The sequence below is a fragment of the Vulpes vulpes genome, chromosome 12 (genome assembly GCF_048418805.1).
Source record: "Vulpes vulpes isolate BD-2025 chromosome 12, VulVul3, whole genome shotgun sequence".
Classification (NCBI taxonomy): domain Eukaryota; kingdom Metazoa; phylum Chordata; class Mammalia; order Carnivora; family Canidae; genus Vulpes; species Vulpes vulpes.
Genome location: NC_132791.1, coordinates 36,198,095 through 36,217,585, shown reverse-complemented (window position 1 = coordinate 36,217,585; position 19,491 = coordinate 36,198,095). Strand labels below are relative to the sequence as shown.

Genomic DNA, 19,491 nt, shown 5'->3' with positions numbered 1-19,491 from the left:
ACATTTCATGCAACATACTTAGCACAATACCTCAAACATAGAGCAAGTACCCAGTAAACATCAGCAGTGATGGCTCCTTTCTTCCCAGGCTGAAATTTTTCTCTCACTCCCAGAAACTATTCTCTTCTTTTCCTGGATCCAAAGCAACCGATAGCTTTGCCTGGTAACTAATCTCCCTCGCAATCTCAAAGAAAGAGGCTGAGAAAAAAATTAAGGTCCCTCTTAGTTGAAAGATGAGGATGGGTGGTCTGAAGCCAGGGAATCTGATACAGAAAAAAAGATGAAGGTTGATTCCAGAAAGTCATCCTGTGAATTCACTATAAATACTTATCTAATTCAGGATTCTAACCCTCCTCTGCATCAAAGTCACGATGGGAACTTGGAACCTAAAAATGGCTGGGTGGCCACCAGCCTCTCTCCCCGAAGAGATTCAGATTCAATTGGTATAGGAAGGGCAGAGACATTGGCAGTTTTTTTGAGTTCCCAGGAAATTTAAAATGTACCAGATTTGATAACCACTGATCTAATTGAATATTTTAAAGATTCTAAACACCTTGCACCTGTTAGGGGATTTGTCTCTGATCTTTGAAGATGCATTGGGGCGCCTAGGTGGCTCAGTTGGTTAGCGTCTGCCTTCGGCTCAGGTCATGATCCTGAGGTCCTGGGATCAAGGCCCATGGTGGGCTCCCTGCTCAGGGGGGAGTCTGCTTCTCCCTTTGCCCCTCCCCCCACTTGTGTTCTCTCTCGCTCTCTCTCAAATAAATAAGATCTTTTTTTTTTTTAAGAAAAAGATGTTTTATGGATACCTCCTTACCCAAAATAAAACTTAGGAGCCCCTTTTCCCTAAAATAGGGATTCTATACCAGTTCAAAGAATTCATATAATTGATGTGAATGCCCTCTATAAGTTGTAAATATGTGTGCATGAGAGAGCAAGAGGGAGAGGGAATTGTGATGCATAATGTGAAGATGATTATCCTGTTACATTACATAGAATGCATAGAGGGACCCAGAACTCTCCTGGGTAATAGGATGTAGTGTAATCTGAAGGATCATCTACCAGCCATTTGAATGTATACACTATTCAAAAATAGGAACCATAAACATTTTATACAAGTTAGAAATTAGAACCTTCCTGAGTCTGACTTGAAGAAACAAAACAGATACCCTGAGGACAGTTCATCTTCAGCATATACTAGTCACCTAATTTTTGATTTTCTTTATTTTCCTTTTTCTGGATGCCCTTTATGTTAGAGTAAGTATTTGATCTTGTTTCCACTGCTCTCCTGACAGCCACATTTATCGCCTGTCTGGATGAGTTATCCATCCTTATCCTGCTTAATGAGACATGAAGTTTCTAAATGCCTCTTAACTGTTGAGGAAGTAGATGTTAGGTGGATTTCTTTTTAATCCTTTTTACAGCAACTCTTCATCCACCAACCCTAGTAGTTGTTTTTTCCTAACATGCCCACAAATCTTCTGTGCCTCATAGGACTATTATGAAGATCAAATGAATACGTGTAAGGACTTTGAAACTGTAAAACTCCAATAATAGCGTGCCCTGCTTGAAAACCTTCGTTGGCTTAGCTGTCAGCCTACTCAAGGACCATCCCCTCTCCTGGATCTCAAAGCCCCATCCTAGACTCCCAGTCCAACCTTATCTATTAGCTGTTTTGGGTCACTGAGAGCAATGCTACAGAGGAACTGAATGGGAAGCTGACTGAGACACCAGCTATGTACCATATAGATGATGGTAAGACACGTCCGATTTAGGGTACCTGTTGATGGAATGGAAAAGAGGGATCAGAAAGGAGATACACTGCCAAAGTAAAATATATACTACAGGCAATTGTCTGGGTATGTGTGTGTGTGCGTGGGTGGTGTGGGCCAAGGCAGAGCACGGAGAGCTTGGAGGGAGGGGAAATGTTGTATAGAAAGGTTTATATATTTAAGTGTGTTTAAGAGGAAGGATAGAGGACTGAGATACTGAGTTTGGTTTGGGACATACTGGCTTTAAGGTACTAATAATGCATCCAGGTTAAATGGGAATGCAATCCTGGAGATTAGGGTAGAGGGGTTTTTTGTACTGTGGGCAAAGAGAAGAAGGTTCAAGAGAAGGGAAGCTGGTAAGAGCAACGAAAGAGGAGAGAGGGGAGAACCGTGGGGATTCCAGCATTAACTAGTCAGGATGAGTAAGAAAAGGCAGGGGAGGAACAGGCCAGGAGTCACTGCCAAAGAAGCCAGGGGAGCATATCCCCCAGCAAGGTCTGAGAGAGGGCCAGGGGATGTGGTGAATTCCTGGATCCTGATGAATTTCAGAGGAGCCACGTCACTCATGTGATGGAGCAGAAGCCAGATTGCAAAGCGTTAAGGAATTTGGGGGTATTGAGGAAGTGGGTGCAGTGGACATGGATTAGCCTTTCAAGAAGTTTGAGAAGTGAAAGAGAAGGAGGCAGGAGACAGTTGAACTCTCACCACTGACAGTGGAAAATAAAGCCAGAAAACAAAAAGCGGGAGCCGTGAGATAAAAGTGAGCTTGGTTTTAATAAAAAGAAGAGAAAGCGCTTTAGTCTTATAGCTCAAAGAATGCTGATAGCAGCCGTGTGTGAAATTGATTTCTGAGGCCCAGCACCAGAGACAGGGAGGCTGTGAGGCAAATGGGGTAGTAAACCATGATTTAGCACCTTCACTTTCTGTGCTTATTACAAAACAGGCTTTAAAAAAGATGCCTGTGGTGCGTCTCAGCAATCTTGGTATTGTCTGTGGCCAAGATCCATTTTAATATATTCCCGAGGCATTTTAGCCATTAGAACATTTCTTTAGACATCTGTCTATTAACTTTTCACATTGCTAAACATGGCTAATGCAATACATAGACATAGTATTTCTACTACTAAATAGTAATAAATGGTGCTGAAGGAGAAAGAATTATCCTTGCCGAAAACCAAAACATGACAGACTCAAAATGCTTGCACATTGAAAGCAAAAATATAAGTTTAACAGATTCTCAGAGAAACAGTGTTTGCTTCTGCTTTATTAAGCCTTGAGGGTCAGAGAGGGGCTCACAAGAATCACAAAAAAATATATTATGTCCCATATGCTAATAAACCTTAAATAAGTGGCTTTTGCTAAGGACTCCTTGATGTTGTCACTCAGTTTACAAATGAATGGAAGATTGTATTATTTCCCATATGTATGATGCTGAATGATATTTTTCAAATATGATTTTAAAATGCTATCAGGACAGGGAATTTAGCCAGCTCAAAATTATAAATACCTGTCATGAACTTGAATGGGAGATAGGAAGAGACAACTGGCATAGATGTCTCTAATCACCAATATTATTTTCCATCTCAATACAAGTAGATCTGTACTGTTTGCAAATAATAAGGACAAATTAAAATTGACAAAGACAAAGCCTCTTAGAAAACACAAGTCTTTCTAACAGTGATTTAAAATAAGGCACTGCTGCAATCAATTTACTATGTACAATATGAAAGAAAAATTACAGACCATTATGTTTATAAAATATATGATTATTTAACTAGAGAATGCTTGTCCTGATTGCTGTAGTTACAACCAAAACCATACCAAGGCTGTACCAACTGACTCTGTTGCTTTGATGAAAAACCTAATGTGTTGAAAAAATATCTGTAAATCTAAATACCAAAAAAAAATAATAATAATAACCACTAAGAATTATACTGGTAGAGAACCACAATAAGAGAGTTTTTCTTCTAATACAAACTATGTCGTGAAAATTGCCAAGAATAGTCATTATAGTAAAGAAATATTATAAGAAGAAAACATTCCTTAACACTTGGATGGAGAATAAGTCAATACAGAAACTACAAACTGCCAAAGAAAGCTAACTTTTATCTCATCATTTGGGAAACTTTTGCTTACATGTGTTTATCGATTTTTTTAAAACTAGCATACATTTATTATTAAAAAGTGCAGAGTATAATTTAGCTTTTCTTTTATTATCGAGAAATCACTTTAAGGATTTGGCTGAGGTTCCGTATGCTAATAAATGTATTAGCAAAGAAAAGGAGTTCCAAACAGAGATTCTCTATTTCAAGAATTAGTTACTTTGCAATAAAACAATTCTTACAGCTGAAGGAGTAGGATAATCTCTAATTTTGTTTAACAATTGTACTGATCAACACTTTCATATTTTAGTACTTTTGCTTTAAAACTAATCTTGAAAAAAACTAATCTTGACAGCAATCCTATGAGTTAAATGGAGCAAAAGTTCATGTCTCATTTAATAGGTTACAAAACTGATTTGTAAAGATGGTTAAATGAGATAGTCTAATTTAGAATCAAAGACTTTTTCAGGCTCTGGATGTCTTAGAAAGTGACCAAAATTTCTCGTGAAAGTGGTTGTGGCACAGAGAGCCAAGTTGCCTAAAATACCGTAATGGCAAAGTCAAAGCATGTCCAAAAGAGCACAATGACCAAATGTTGAATCCCAGCCTGTGGCTCTCTTTAGAAGTTTTGCCATCAGTATTGTTCATGTCCATCCTCTGAACCGTTTTAAAATTAAAAGTGTTCACAAAAAAAAAAAAAAACCTAAACAAAACAGTTAAACACTAAACATCCACTGAACATGGATATCTGTGTCCAGCCCTGTGTTAGACATTAGGGTTGTAAGGCTGAATATCACATATTCCCTCCCTTCAAGGGTTCATATCAGTATTTGCCTCTATTAATTTCTCTTAAACATCAGATCTCTATGATCTAAATGTTGAAATTTATTATTATACGGAATCTAATGGAAATATGATCTCTGCAGTCTGGACCCCTTACTTTAAAAATTGTAGCAAAACCTGCTTCTCTGAAATCATTTTGCCTGATTACTTCTAATCAACATTAAATCTTCCTGAGTTCTATGGTTACCTGTCGTGTGCTAAGTTTTGCCTTCCTGAAAATATGATTTAATACATAGCCTTTACTTTTCTATAGGTAAAAGCCTATGCCTTTAAGTCAAGACTCCTTCACCCACCATCTCTCATTCCCTCCTCCTCCTGGCACACTTCCTTCACACAGCACTTCTGTCCAGGTCCTGCAGAAGTGCCATAAAATAATGTACTCAATGATCAGCTTTAGCAGATAGACATCTAGGACTTGGGTTTGGCCAGATTAAGGCAAGATGTGACAGGTTCATCATCTTTCAGCTTTACACATTTTGGATACATTTAAAGTTGGCCTAAAAAGACATATGAATCAGCAGAAATGTGATTGACTTTTTTTAACATGAGTCATGTTAATTTTTTTCCTCTTCCATTTCCTTGCCTATCTGTAGCCTTTGTGTACACACACACACACACACACACACACACACATATTTCCCACTCTGTCTTTAAAGAATCTGAATGTATATGAATGAGCACAAAAGCTGACAGCCATTATGAATTAGACACTCAACTACGACTTGTCCTTGCCTGTCTCGTGTTAATTATTCATTCAACAAATATGCATTAAGACTGATTACATATCTGTGTACTGGGAGTTCAAAGGCATATTCATCTTTGTCAGGGACCTTAAGAAACACACAGTCCCTTCCTGGGGATGGATGTGTAAACAAGTAACTACAGCACAGTGGCTGATAAATGCTAACACAGTCGTGTGTATAAAGTCCTAGCAACATGCTCCAGTTAACACAGACCAAGGCAGTGATTGATTTTACTGGAGATCAGAGAATGTTTCACTGGAAGATGGCACCAGGGCTCCATCTCAAAGCAGGAGCATGCATACACAAGTTGGAGAAAGTAAAAAGATGTGAGGAAGATAGAGAGGAGGGAGGTCTAGGCCATAGCAGGACCATGAACAGCATATCACCAATACCAAGCAGTTTGTCTTACAGTGCAGCAGTGCCCAGTTCCCAGGGCACAGAGGATAAAAGTGATCAGAAACAGCAGAAATGAGTCTCACATGTTAATTTAGGGTGTTGTGTGCCTCACTAGTAATTTGGCCTTTACCTATACCCAGTGGTTCTTACCCCTTTTTTGGAGAATCCAATGAAACCTATGAATCCTCTTTCCAGAAGTATGATAATAACACACACTCAAAATGGCACATACGGTTCTGAGTCCTCATAGCACATCTGGAATCCATTACTGGATGCCACCAGCTGTAGACATGGAACCATAGAAAGTCTCTTAGCAGGGACTGAACAGTCTAGCTCTGTATTCTAGAAAAAAAAAAAAAACTGGCAGCAGTGTGTGTAGGACAGGCTGGTGGGGGGTCAAAACACCAGATGAAAAAGCCTATTGCAAAATGCCAGGCATGAGGCCTTAGACCCAGAATGAAGACAGTGCAAGGAGGGATGGAGAGGGTAGTAATGGAAAAGAAAAGCATTTCAGAAATGAAACTGACATAGCTTGGTGTCTGATTAATGGTAGAGGATGTCGAGCATCAAATATTTTGTTATTGTTTGTGTTTATCTTCCCACTAAATTATAAATCCTCTGAAAGGTGTTGCTGTACCAGGCTCAACCCAGGAGTGAGCAGAAGCAGAGACATAAGCACGTACGATTAAAACTTAACATTCAAGAGAAAAATAAGTCCTCCACCAACCAAGAGGCAGAGGGTCCGTGGGACTCTGGAGCTGATGGAGAGTTGCTAGTAGACACTGAGAATCAAATAAGGACCTGCTGAAATTGTTAATTGGGAGGGAAAACCATCATATCAGACCAGCAAGTGAACTTGCTGGTTGTCATCTATACCTTACTTACAAGAGTTTCTTGCCACAGAGCCTCTAGTGGGGTATAGATGCAGGAGAGATCTGTTGACTATCAGCATGAGTCTATATTAAGCAATTATGATACTTCTGGATTCCTGGCACGCTTGGTTGGTTTGCTTTACATTGGCTATGGAAAAATATTCTCAGGACCATAAGTAGCTCTTCAAATTTGATTTATTTTCAAACTGCAGAACTTGTGAAACTATTCCAGTTATTCAAGCTGCTACCTCTAGCTACAGGTTAAAACCAGAGGGGAATTTTATCTACTAAAGATACAGAGATATGGTAGTTGAGATAACAATTGCTTTTAAAAACATGTTTCTGAGCTACAGGTGTAGTGTTTTTGACAAAATTCATTTCCGTGTGTGTGTGTGTGTGTGTGGAGGGCACATAATTGCACATAATTGAATTGGAGAAAAGAAGTCCCAGAATTTCACATCACTTGAAAATTTTAAGTAACTAGATCTTTCTCTGCCCCCATCTCTGTTCCCCTTCTTTTATCTCTCCCAACCCCAACCTATGCTTATGCCATGCCCTATGTATATTTTTGAGCAACAAATAACAAGTAAACAAGTAATCAGTAATCTAGGATTTGAAACAGAACATACTTCCAAAGCCGTTCACCATCTATTAAATGTCTGTCCAAATGTCTTGCGCTTTCTTCTAAATGACATGTATAATAATTTCACTGATAACTGAGGTAGCTCAAAAATGCAAGCATAATACCTGCCTTCGAAGAATTTGCAATCTACTTGGGAAAATTGCAGTTGGTCAGTAACTGGTGGGTAAAATGATAATCCCAAAGAGCTACAATGTCCTGTTTTAAATATAACTCATTCTGGGCAGCCGTGGTGGCTCAGCAATTTAGCGCCACCTTCAACCCAGGGCTGATTCTGGAGACCCAGGATCCAGTCCCACGTCAGGCTCCCTGCATGGAGCCTGCTTCTCCTCTGCCTGTGTCTCTGCCCCTCTCTCTCTCTCTCTCTCTCTCTTTCTGTCATGAATAAATAAAATCTTTTTAAAAAATTAAATAAATAAATAATAAATAAAACAAACTAATTCTATACTAATTCTTGCAAATTGATAATGCCTGGATGGAATACCAACTAATTGCAGATTAAGCAGGATGTTGAGATAATGAAGAGTTTATCATTCTTTAACTTTTTCTGGGCATAAGGAATTGAATGCAAGCAAAAGTAGAAAAAAATATATAATATCAAGTCAAGGAGAATATTTTGGATTTCAATTCCAAACATTCATCCTGCAACATCCAAATGGCTCTTGAGAGAGAAAGCACCCTATCATGAGTATAGGAATGGAGCCTAAATTACATCCCAAATCCTGTGAAGCTTCATTCAGAATCAAGGCAGTACATTTTTTTTCTTGGCCGAGATGACAACAACCAGGAAGAGTTGGGGGAGTTCTAAAATCTGAAATTTGATAGTGGCAGGAAGTTAGCTGGTGATTTTTTTGCAGCTTCTCTGTTATCAACTATAGTTTGAGTTTTTGTCCATCGGACTCCAAGCCATATTAACTTCCTAACTTTCTAGTTTCCTCAACAAGTCACAAAGTGAGCCTTCTCTCTGTCAAGAATTCTTTCTCCATGATTCCAAACCCCAACATGTGCTTTCCAGAGCCTCAGATGTTTCGTTAGTTCTACAGATGTTTTGTAAATGCATTCCAACAGAATTTGCCAGGGCTGCAGAAGGAATCTATGGCTGATTGGAGTCACAGTTTGGACAGGGCTTGAGTTAGATGAGATGGAACCGGAAACTGAAACTTCGAACTGGCTCACCAGGAAGTCAGGAATTCACAAAAAGAGCGGAGAAGGAATTTTATTTCAGGGGGTGTTTCAAACATGCCTGTTTTGGGGAGTGGAAGGGTGTGGAAGCCCCCAGAGCTGATTCTTCACTGTTTTACTTGGTGCTTGGCCTGCATATTATTTTACGCTGGGGATTTTTTATTTTCTAAGTATAGAAAAAACATCAACCAAGATTAGCAGCTTAATTTTCAGAACTCCAGGTAAAATGGCTTTTTTCACACTTGTGACATAACATAAGGACTTTGAAATATCCCTACAAGTGCAAAGGGCCAAGAACATGATGACTGTCAGCACAAACATGGGAAACAATGGTTTTTAAAAAGATTTTATTTATTTATTTTAGAAAGAGCATGAGCGGAGAGCAGGGGCTGGGGAGGAGCAGAGGGAGAGGGACAAGCAGACTCCCCACTGAGCATGTGCCTGACATGGAGCTCAATTTCATGACCTTGAGATCATGACCTGACCTGAAACCAAGAGTAGGTTGCTTAATTGACTGAGCCACCCCGACACCCCAGAAATAAATGATTTTTAAAAATTACTACAGTTTGTATAGGATACAATTCTCCTATTGTCCATTTTTCCTTTGTGAAAGAAATGGAGTTACTGGTTTCAGCCTTCTGCTCCTAATTGCACAGCCCTGAGGTTCAGGAGCAAACTATTAAAGCAAATTATTATAGTGGAAAAAGAAAACCAGACTGACAGGGTCTTTCTAGTAGAAAATCTCTTTATACACATGTATGGTCTGGAAGATTATAGTCTAGAAGATATATATATATACACACACACGTGTATATACATATACTGTATACATACATGTTTATGTATGCAGTATATATACAAAAGTTTTTATCCAAACTTAGAATTTGGAATCTCTATTAGAAAGAATGCATAATAATACTTATTTCAATATTCTATCAGGATCAAAACAGAGTATCTCTATGTGCTAAGTGTATGCTTTTAGAAGAATAGAAACCAACAGTGATAGAATATTTTACTATGCTTTTCCTCAAGATAAGCTGACTCAAAATACTCAGACCAGTTGCAAATTTCCTGAATACTGGTCTTTGCTCATATCAGCAATTACTGATTTTAATTCAGCTGGCTGTGAAATTGTATTCTGGTGGAGCTCTCCAAAATGCCCAGAGGTTTCTCAGCAGTTTCTTAGATGAGCTGTAATCCAGCCTTGTCCTTGGAAAGAATACAAAAAAAATCAAGTTACCATAGCTCTGAAATGAAAATCTCACTGAAGCATTTGACATTGAGCAGAGGCAGGTTTTTGTTTCCTAAAAAGTAACAAAGCTGTCTCAATTCTATCTCCAAGTTGTTATTCCCAGAATAAGAAAGAATTCTGAGTACAAAATTAATTTTTAAATATTTATTTATTCATTTTAGTGGGGAAGGGTGCAGGGAGAGGGAGAGAGTCTTTTTTTTTTTTTTTAAGATTTTATTTATTTGTTCATGAGAGACACAGAGAGAGGCAGAGACACAGGCAGAGGGAGAAGCAGGCTCCATGCAGGGAGCCCGATGCAGGACTTGATCCCTGGACCCAGAGATCACACCCTGAGCTGAAAGCAGACACTCAACCGCTGACTACCCTGGAGAGATAGTCTTAAGCAGATTCCGAGTTGAACTCAAAGCTCCATGTGGGGCCCAAACCCATGGCCCAGGGATCACAACCTGAGCTGAAACCTAGAGCTGGCTGCTCAATCTACTGCGCTCGAAAATAATTTTTTTTAAAGAAAAACATTAGTTCTATTTAAAAAAATTACGTACTGAGAAATGTTTCTTCAAATGGAAAGGAAGGTAAAAATTTCAAGCTAGGCAAAGCAAAACAAAAGGTGATCAGATAACAGGTGTAAAACCTGGCTCACCCAGATACTAGCCATGTGACTTGTCCGGAGAGGGATTTATATATTCGCAGCAGAGTTGAAATAATTAACACTAACATGCCAGAAAGGACATCCAGTACTTTACATATGTTCTCTTGGTTAAACCTTCGTGATCACCCTAGTACGGGAAGTACCAATGTTCCCCTTTTACAGCTGCAGAAACTCAGTCAAAGAGATCTGACAATCCGAAGGCAAATTGACTAGGATATGACTCGTAAGGTCAGTGTGAGAGCCACAGCCGAGCACTTTCTCCTGTGGGATGATGTAGGATGTTCAAGCTCTCTGAGCCTCAATCTTCTTGTTAGTAAAATAAGGGGAGGGGGAATCCAACCTGACATGGATCACTGTGAGGATTAAATGCAGTAATTTGGGTAGATTCTGGCTTACTTGCTGGCACATAGGTTCTTAGTAAATCTCAGCATTTTTCCCCTCACCAGCAACCCTCCAGGCTCAGGTGCAATTAGGTGCCCTCCCAAAATTGGGAAAGGTGTATGCTAGGGTGCACTCATGAACAGGTACAGGGGAAGAAAAAGGAAGCCAGGTGCCCAAAAGTCTTTCTGAGGCCTGCATAGCTTTTACACCGTGTTACAGAATTGACTTTTCTTCTCAGTAGCAGGGGACAGGTTTCATGCAGTGGCCTCTGAGAGACCATGCACTGTGTCACTGGCAGTTCATCATATCCCCCAGCAGTGCAGCTGTGATAAGAACCAGATGATCTGAATTTCCTAAGCAAAGCCAGCAGCAAATATCTGGGAAAGCGCATGCCTCAGTATCCACATGCTCTGCTCTTTAAGAAAGTACATCAAAAAGCCAATGGACTTTTACAAGAGCCCAGTTACAGCTTAACGTCCGTGAGCTCTCAAATCAGGGAATCGCAACCCCTAACACGTGAAGTTGGTGAAAGAACCAGTATTCCAAATTGTCAAAAAAGCCACAGATTAGATAAAATTTATAGAGACCTGATATGTGTAGGAGAGTTACAAATGGAATCTGCAGATTCATTTTCAAAGCTTGGTATAGGGACAGGATGTTTCTGTGTGTAGATTTCTCCACTTTGCATGGGCTCGCCCCCAGAAAAATGGTCCTCTCATTACTGGGGAGGTTGCCCCCTCTTTTTAATTTAGAAGAATGTGACATCCGTTTGTGCAGTCACATGCATAGCTCCAGATGGCTTAAGCTAAATGCTGTCTTGGAGGAGAGGAAAACCAGAGACTCTGGTGCCTTTCTGCTGATCTTGAAATAGTAAGAATGGCTCTTTGCCTCGTCTCGTAACCCATTTTGCTGCATTTGAAGATCTGTTGGTGTTTGAAAAACACTTTGCTTATAATGTAACTTCATCTGTTCTGTGACTCCCATTTTACAAAAACCTGTATCACCCATTCCCTCAGCTCCTACCTCTGTTTTTATTGTGTTCCATATAGCTTGACCTCTTGTTACAACATTTGGGAAAAATATTTTCCAAGGCCTCTGTATATACATGAATAGAACTGCAGAGTCTTTTTACTGCTAATTTGTGCTTCATCCTACAATATTTTTCATAAGTCCTGCATAACCCGTCCCATGACCATAGAAGGTCATCCTAAGGTTCAGTGTCTATTGGGCAGTGAGATGCAGGGAACACATACTTCACATGGTTACTCCAAGTGCTTAACTACTTATAGCCATCAGGCTTAAATCTGTTCACCTGAGACTTGGTTACTGATTTCAAAGCAATTGGCTCTGAAACCAACTGCAAAACAAACAGTTGAAAAATCATGATTAGGTAAACCAGCAATGGCGAAGAAATGACACCATCCTGAGGTTAATATACTCAGAGAACCTATTCTGATCTTTGAATACTTCTAAGATGTACGTGATCATCTGTGGCCACAGCCTACATTCTAGGCAGTTATCACTGACTGAGGCTTAGCACCTCTCAACTGGCCAGAGCAATGCATGGATGGATGCTGAGAGTTGATTGCTGAGTTTTCTTACAAGAAAGTAGTTGATTTAGCAGTCATCATCAATGCTACATATAAAGGTCATCATGTGGCACCAAAGATACAGAACTCTAGATCTGGATTTTTCTCAATTGAATAACTCGAGACAAATACTCAATTTTCAAATATTATAGAGCCAAGATGCAGGCCTTTCTTCTCTCAGCGTTTGCTGGATTTCTAAAATGCTGGCTCAAAAGAGGTACCCATTGTCCATCTTAACCCATCCATCCACTGCAAAGTAAAATGAGTGCTGTAATAAGGGTAGGATTTATAATGAATTTTCTCAAATTTAGCATCATATGCAGTTTTGATCATTTCTGATAAATCTGATGACACTTGGAGTCTTACTTACAGAATTCAGTGGTTGCCATTTCGTTCTTGGTCAATTCATAGCAAATGCTCACCAACTCACCTGACACTGTTGCTGAAATGCCCTGCAGTGGGGTCAGGAGTAATCTCTTGGTCACTGTGTTGTATAGCATCTGTGAGCTTGTTTCTGAGATACTGAGATTAAAATATTATATTTAGGGATGCCTGGGTAGCTCAGTGGTTGAGGGTCTACCTTTGGCTCAAGTAATGATCCCACAGCAGGCTCCCCACAGGGAGCCTGCTTCTCCCTCTGCTTGTGTCTCTGCCTCTCTCTGTGTGTCTCTCATGAATAATAAATAAATAAATAAATAAATAAATAAATAAATAAATCATTAAAAAATAAAATATTATATTTATGTGACAGAAATCCAATTGGAAAGATTGTCCAAGGTATATTTTCAAAGCTTAAACTTTAGTTTCAGAAACAACCATCATTGCTTCTAGGCAACTCATTTTCTAGTTCCTTATTATTTCTGCCTCAGTTTCTCTTGCTAGGTGCAATTCAAAGTTAAGACTTAAAAGAAAAGCCTACTGTGGTAAAGAGGAACGCACATTTCCAAACAAAAGAGAGTAAGCTCCAATCCCATCTGGACCAGGCACAAAAGTTGTTTATACTGAGGCCCTCTTAAAAACCGTAATAAGCTGATGCTGGTAGGTCTTAAATGACCTGAAATGCATTGCTGCATTGGTGTTTCTGGTTGTAAATGTAGAAATCTGGCACAGTTAAAGAGGAGTAAAATCACGTTCTATAACATTAAACATGGATTCAGTTGACATGAATTATGTTTATTCCACTTGCTAAAAGACAACTTGGAGAATCTTCCAGTTTGAGAAACAGGCCCATGACTTACTTCTGGGTTCATGTGTGATCTGTTTCAGAGCAGCGTGGGCAGTTTGTATGTCTAGTTGTACTGAAAGTTGTAACTTATGATGAGGTAAGAGATTTAGTCTGTACAACCTCACCTGAGAGCCATTTTAGTGCTTCTTTGGACAAGGTACATGAAAATAAACCAAGCATCTCAACATAGACTTTGAAACAATTTCTCTAGAAAAACAACATCTCAGCTATACATTATTTCCAAAACATCTTAGAGAGCGGCCAGAGGGAAACCTCCCAAGGCTTTGGCATTCTAGTGTTCTTATCTCACATGGAAATGGAGTTCACATGTGAATACTGCGTGTGGATTTTTCTTTTTATGCAGTTGTGATCATTGGATAGTATCGTAATTTGTAATCACTCATCTTACTCATTTTAATTATTTCATGAATCCTAGCATTTGTGATGTTGGTTTTCATCTCAGACTTATTTAATTTGAATAAAGTGAGGGACATTGCATTGTACAAATGTATGTTTGTCACAAATAGTTACTGCATCCAGCAAATACCATAGCTCTCAACAGAACTTCTTCCAGTCACACAGAGAAAACTTAAAGGGAGCCAGAAGATGCACAATAAACTTGTTAAAAATCTGAGGAATGAATTTAATGGATATGTGGACAATGTATACTTCATTGCCAAAGAGTCTTTTCTTCCTCAGTATATAATTAAGTTCTGGAAACAGAGTGCCCCATATTGCCTTGATTAAAGATTGATTTTTATTAATCCTAAAAACCAGGCTTGGGAGCTCAGTAAATACTTCCTTTAGAAAGAACAGACTCTGAGGTAACCAGTGTTTCTTTTGCCCATCCTGTTCCACATTTTATAGGGTCCTCGAACTACTGACAGGTCATATCACCAGGTAAATGCAATGTGGCAGGTGGCTGGCTGGGAGGTTCTGCTGTGGGAACATCCGGGTGTTCAGAGAGCTGATGCCTTAGGAGTACAGTGTCTCAGCTAAACCCAGTAGGAAAAAAAAACACTAGTTCCTTCCCAGAGCACCTTCTACAACCTTTCAGAGTGCACATGTGTTTATAAATAATGTTAAAAATAAATAATGTTAATAAAAGGGGCAAATGCATATACAGTGCTAATTTAAGCCCTATTAGCTTCTGAAAGATGGATGTCTGTGTGTATTTTTATTGTGATAAAATGTATAAAATTTACCATTTTAATCATTTTTAGGTGCACTGTTCAGTGACATTAGGTACACCTAAAGGCTGTACTCTCATTGCTGTACAACCATCACCACTGTCCATTTCCAGAATTCTCTTCATTTTCCCAAACTGGAACTGTGTGCTCATTAAAAAACGATTGCCCATGCCTCCCGTGCCCCTGACCCCAGCAACCACCATTCCACTTTTTGTCTTTATGCATCCAACTATTGGAGGTGCCTCATATAATTTTTGTTCCTTCTGTCCTTTTATGCTAAGCTTATTTCTCTTAGCATGATGCCTTCAAGGCTCATGCATGTTGTAGCATGTGTCAGAATGTCCTTCCTTTTAAGGCTGAATAATGTGCTGTTGTGTGTATATATCATATCTGAGTTATGCACTCAGCCACTGATGGACATTTGGGCTGTTTTCAACCTTATGTGACTTTTATATATGAACTGTTAATTCTCATAATAATAGTCTTTATTATCCTTATTTGCTGATTAAAATCTGAAGCATAAAGAGGTGACCGATAAGAAGCCCTGGCGACAGGGCTAAGTAGTCTTTCAGTCCCTCCTCTTAACCAACATGCCATCCTGGGCTAACCCTTTTCAAATGACTTCTGAATCTATGAATCTAAATAAAGCTCATATTAGTTAGACAAGCCTTGATGCAACACCCTGAGGTGGGGTTTCTAGCTTTGCCTGTTCAGGTTTTAAAAGGTCCAAGGAGTCGTCAATTTGACAACAGAGCAGCCCCATAGCAACTGATCCATAAAGAAGCCTACTACTGCAAAATAAAGTTTTCTGAGGGGCTAGAGGATGTTCTTTCCTTTTTCAGGAGCCCCTTCTGTGTGATAACACTTTGCATTTAAACAGGTAGGCCTTGAGAGAGTGATTAAAAACAAAATTAACAACAACATCAATAACAATACAAATTACCACTTGTAGACCTACTATGCCCTGGTTACTTTACTTACATTAACTCAAGTTCCCTCAGTGCTTCATAAGAGGTAACCCTCCTTTTCGCCTCCATGTCTCATCCTTTCACGGTATTTATTGCACATCGCCTGTGCTCTCTCTTAGAGGGAAAACTGAAGATGAAATTGTCATATTGTCTAACATGTATATCTTTCTTATGGTTTGTTTTTTTTCCCAAATCTAAATAGTTTTGGAACTTTAATGTTTTTCATAATTATGTCCTTGATTGATACCAGAAGATGCCATCTTTAATGTTTGGATATCATGTTTAATTTACTCAGTAAAGTAATTTGACCCCAGTTTACATTCACTATTTGTAGAACCATTGCTATGGACTGAATTGTGGCCCCCACACCAGTCATATGTTGAAGTCCTAATCCCCAGTGTGATGGTAATGCAGATAAGTAGTTGGGATGGGGTCATGAAAGTGGGGTCCTCATGATGGGATTAGTGTTTTTAGAGGAAGAGACACCAGAGAACTTGCTCTGTTCTCATTCTCTCTCTCTCTCTCCTCATACAAAGTGGAGGCCATGTGAGCACACAGTGAGAAGGTTGCCTTCTGCAACCCAAGGGGCCAGGAGCCACCCATGCTGCCATCCAGAACTATGAGAAAATTATTTTTTATTGTTTAATCCACCCAGTCTGGTATTTTGCTATGGCAGCTTAAGCAGGCTAATATGATTGTGCATGTATGTATATGACATTCTCGATTTATAAGAACATAATTGTGGGTAATATTTATTCATGTTCTACTCTGAAACTAGTCCTAGGCTAAGTTCATTTAGCCAATCTTCTTACAGAGTATGTGTGTGTGTGTGTGTGTGTGTGTGTGTGTGTGTGTGTGCATGTAGTAGCATGGTTATAATATTATCCCCATTTTATAGAAAGGGAAATTTTAGTGTAGGCGGGTGGTAATTTAATTGTTCAAGGACACTTAGTAAAAACAGAATCCATATACCAACCCAGGCAGTTTCTAACTCCAGAGCCTATGGCACAAATTTTATCTTTGCCTCTTATGAGAAAAGTAAGGCTTAACATGGAGACGGGTACATAAACAGTTTTCTATATAGTAGGTGCAGATTTCACTAGGAAGCCTGTCAGTAACAAGCAAATCTGTGAGTGTCAAGAGGCAGTCCCTGCGTTACTGAGGTTACTTCATGTAGTTATTCTAATTAACAAGTCTGAAATCTGGAAATGATGTTCCTCCCTTAAAAAAAATGTGTCAGTTGTATGAGTTGTTAAACTTTGGAAGGTTATGCTGATAAACACATTTCAAGCTTCTCAGAGCAGAAACATCTCTGAGAGCAGTTTCTCTGTTTTCACAAAGCAGTAGTAGATGAGTAGACTTATGCTCCTTGGGCAAAATTGTGACTTCCGTGCAAAATGTGGCTTCGATGTATCTACCCCTTACCCAGATTCCTATTTCTTGCTCCCTGTTTTAGTTGCTCCATTATGCAATCTCTGTCCCTTTCAGGCATGACCCTAGGTCCTTAAACTTAAAATCAAATATCCCTCTCTGCAAACATACACACATTATTAAATTGGAAAGAATCTGCTTAGTGTTTTCATCTCCAGCAAGGCTACCATATATAGACATACAGAACACCCACACTTTAGGACACATTTCACGGGTCACTGGGGACATGATACTGACCATCCTTTTTTTCTCACAGAGCTCCAGGACAGCACGCTCTGAAGAGGACCGGGATGGCCTGTGGGATGCATGGGGCCCATGGAGTGAGTGCTCACGCACCTGCGGGGGAGGAGCCTCCTACTCCTTGAGACGCTGCCTCAGCAGCAAGTAAGTCCTGCACCCCCCTAGTATGAGTGGGGAGTTTGTAAGACCCAGCAGTAACAGGTTCAGTGCATACTTTTGTGGTTGGGAGTATGCAGAGCATTTGGTCGCACATAAATCCAGATGAAAGGAAGTTACCAGGAATTAAATCTATGCATCTATAGCTCAGTTATTAATATACTTCTATGTACTAAGCAATATAGAATTTATCTCATTTACCAAGCAAATTTTATCTGTTGTCATGTTATTTTTTTAAATTTTTTAAAAGATGTTATTTATTTATTCATGAGAGATACAGAGAGAGAGAGAGAGAGAGAGAGGCAGAGACAGAGGCAGAGAGAGAAGCTGACTCCATGCAGGGAGTCCGACGTGAGACTTGATCCTGGGACCCCAGGATCACAACCTGAGCTGAAGGCAGACGCTTAAACCCTGAGCCACCCAGACGTCCCTCTGTTGTCATGTTAGAACCAGAAAGAGGATTTGTAATTAGAAATGGACCTCATGTATTAAAGCTTTATGATACATTATGCTTATTGAATCGCCTTAATTATACTGGCAAAACCAGCAACCATTTTAACATTAACACCATATGAGTTTATGTTGGATTCCAGTGCTATCAAGCACTTTGCAAATGACTGATATGTGGGTTTGGTGTTTTGATGTCATAATGGATGGAAGTTCCCTAAGGTTATTCAGTTCAGTGAATGATGAATTTTGCATATGAGGAGATTTGGAAAAACAGAAACTGCTGTGGGAATTGGGCATGGGAGTGAGAGCAGTGGTGAAGGTGGATAGTGGCTAATGGTTGCTAAGCTGAAAGTAAAGGCCTGAGGCATTGTACTTGGAAGAATAATAATTCAGAACTGTATCTTGAGCTGTGTGGTCTATGACTAGATTTTTCTCCAAACTATAAAATACAAAGCACAATAGTAATATTTTTTAATGAAAGAATTTTATTTGATGTTGAAAATTATTTTATGTGACAAATAAGATGTTTGATTAAAATTGCTGTATATTATAAAACATGAAACTGAAGAAGGAAAAAACATACATATATCTGCTGATTCTTCTAGGTTTTTCATGAAGAGTGGAAAGTAGTAAGATGTAGGTTCAGAAAAATGTCAACATACTCTAATGAGTAAAAATTTCTTGAATTCAAAGTTCGAGTCCCATTCCTTTCTGTGTCATCCAGGCCTGCACATGATCTGACAGGTCTTCCTTTACTGAATCCACTGATAACTGGAGAGCATTTTGGTTCCAGGCAGATCCCAGTGGAAATGATGTACCCTGGGAAACCTGGCCAAAGGGCATATCCTATAAGAAACCAGATCAATTTTGCTGTTTAACCACACTGGTGTTTGGGTCTACTCAGAAGATGGAGCTATTGGATTGCATCCACTAGCATGTTTGTCATCTTTGGAGGCCTGCTTCATATCAAGCCAGATCTCTGAGCTGATTAGGAAAAAACAGACCTTTCACTTTTATGATTCACCTCTTTTCTTAAGTCTTAAATATCAAAAACTTCCTACATCTGCACTGCATGATGCTACATGGTGATAGTGCCATGAGATATAACTGATAACAAACATACATCAGCAAAGCCAAAATGTACAAATTTGAAATGTTCCTATTATACAGTTTTTTCAAATGGCCATGTTTGAATATTCTATAGGGTTGAGCCAGAACACGTGTCTCACAAAACTGGTAAGGAGTGTATGAGAACTTTCATACTGGCTCTCTGATGTGAATGCCACATTGTGAGACTCTTGTACTGAATAAGACACCAATGTGCAACAAAAGGGATGGATAAATTACAGTCACAGGTAGAATTTTATCATTCCGCAAAGCATCAAATATTGAATGTTATGTGAAATTCACAAT

General features: G+C 39.2%; 1 protein-coding gene across 3 annotated transcripts in view; it reads left to right on the top strand.

Moving 5' to 3' along the window:
• The window catches only part of ADAMTSL1 (ADAMTS like 1), an 871,496-nt gene that overhangs the window by 508,258 nt on the left and 343,747 nt on the right, over positions 1–19,491 (top strand). For all 3 annotated transcript variants that reach the window (XM_072728197.1, XM_072728199.1, XM_072728198.1), the window contains one exon: positions 17,489–17,616. In XM_072728197.1, coding sequence (XP_072584298.1) covers positions 17,489–17,616 — 128 coding nt within the window. The remainder of the gene's footprint in view (positions 1–17,488; positions 17,617–19,491) is intronic.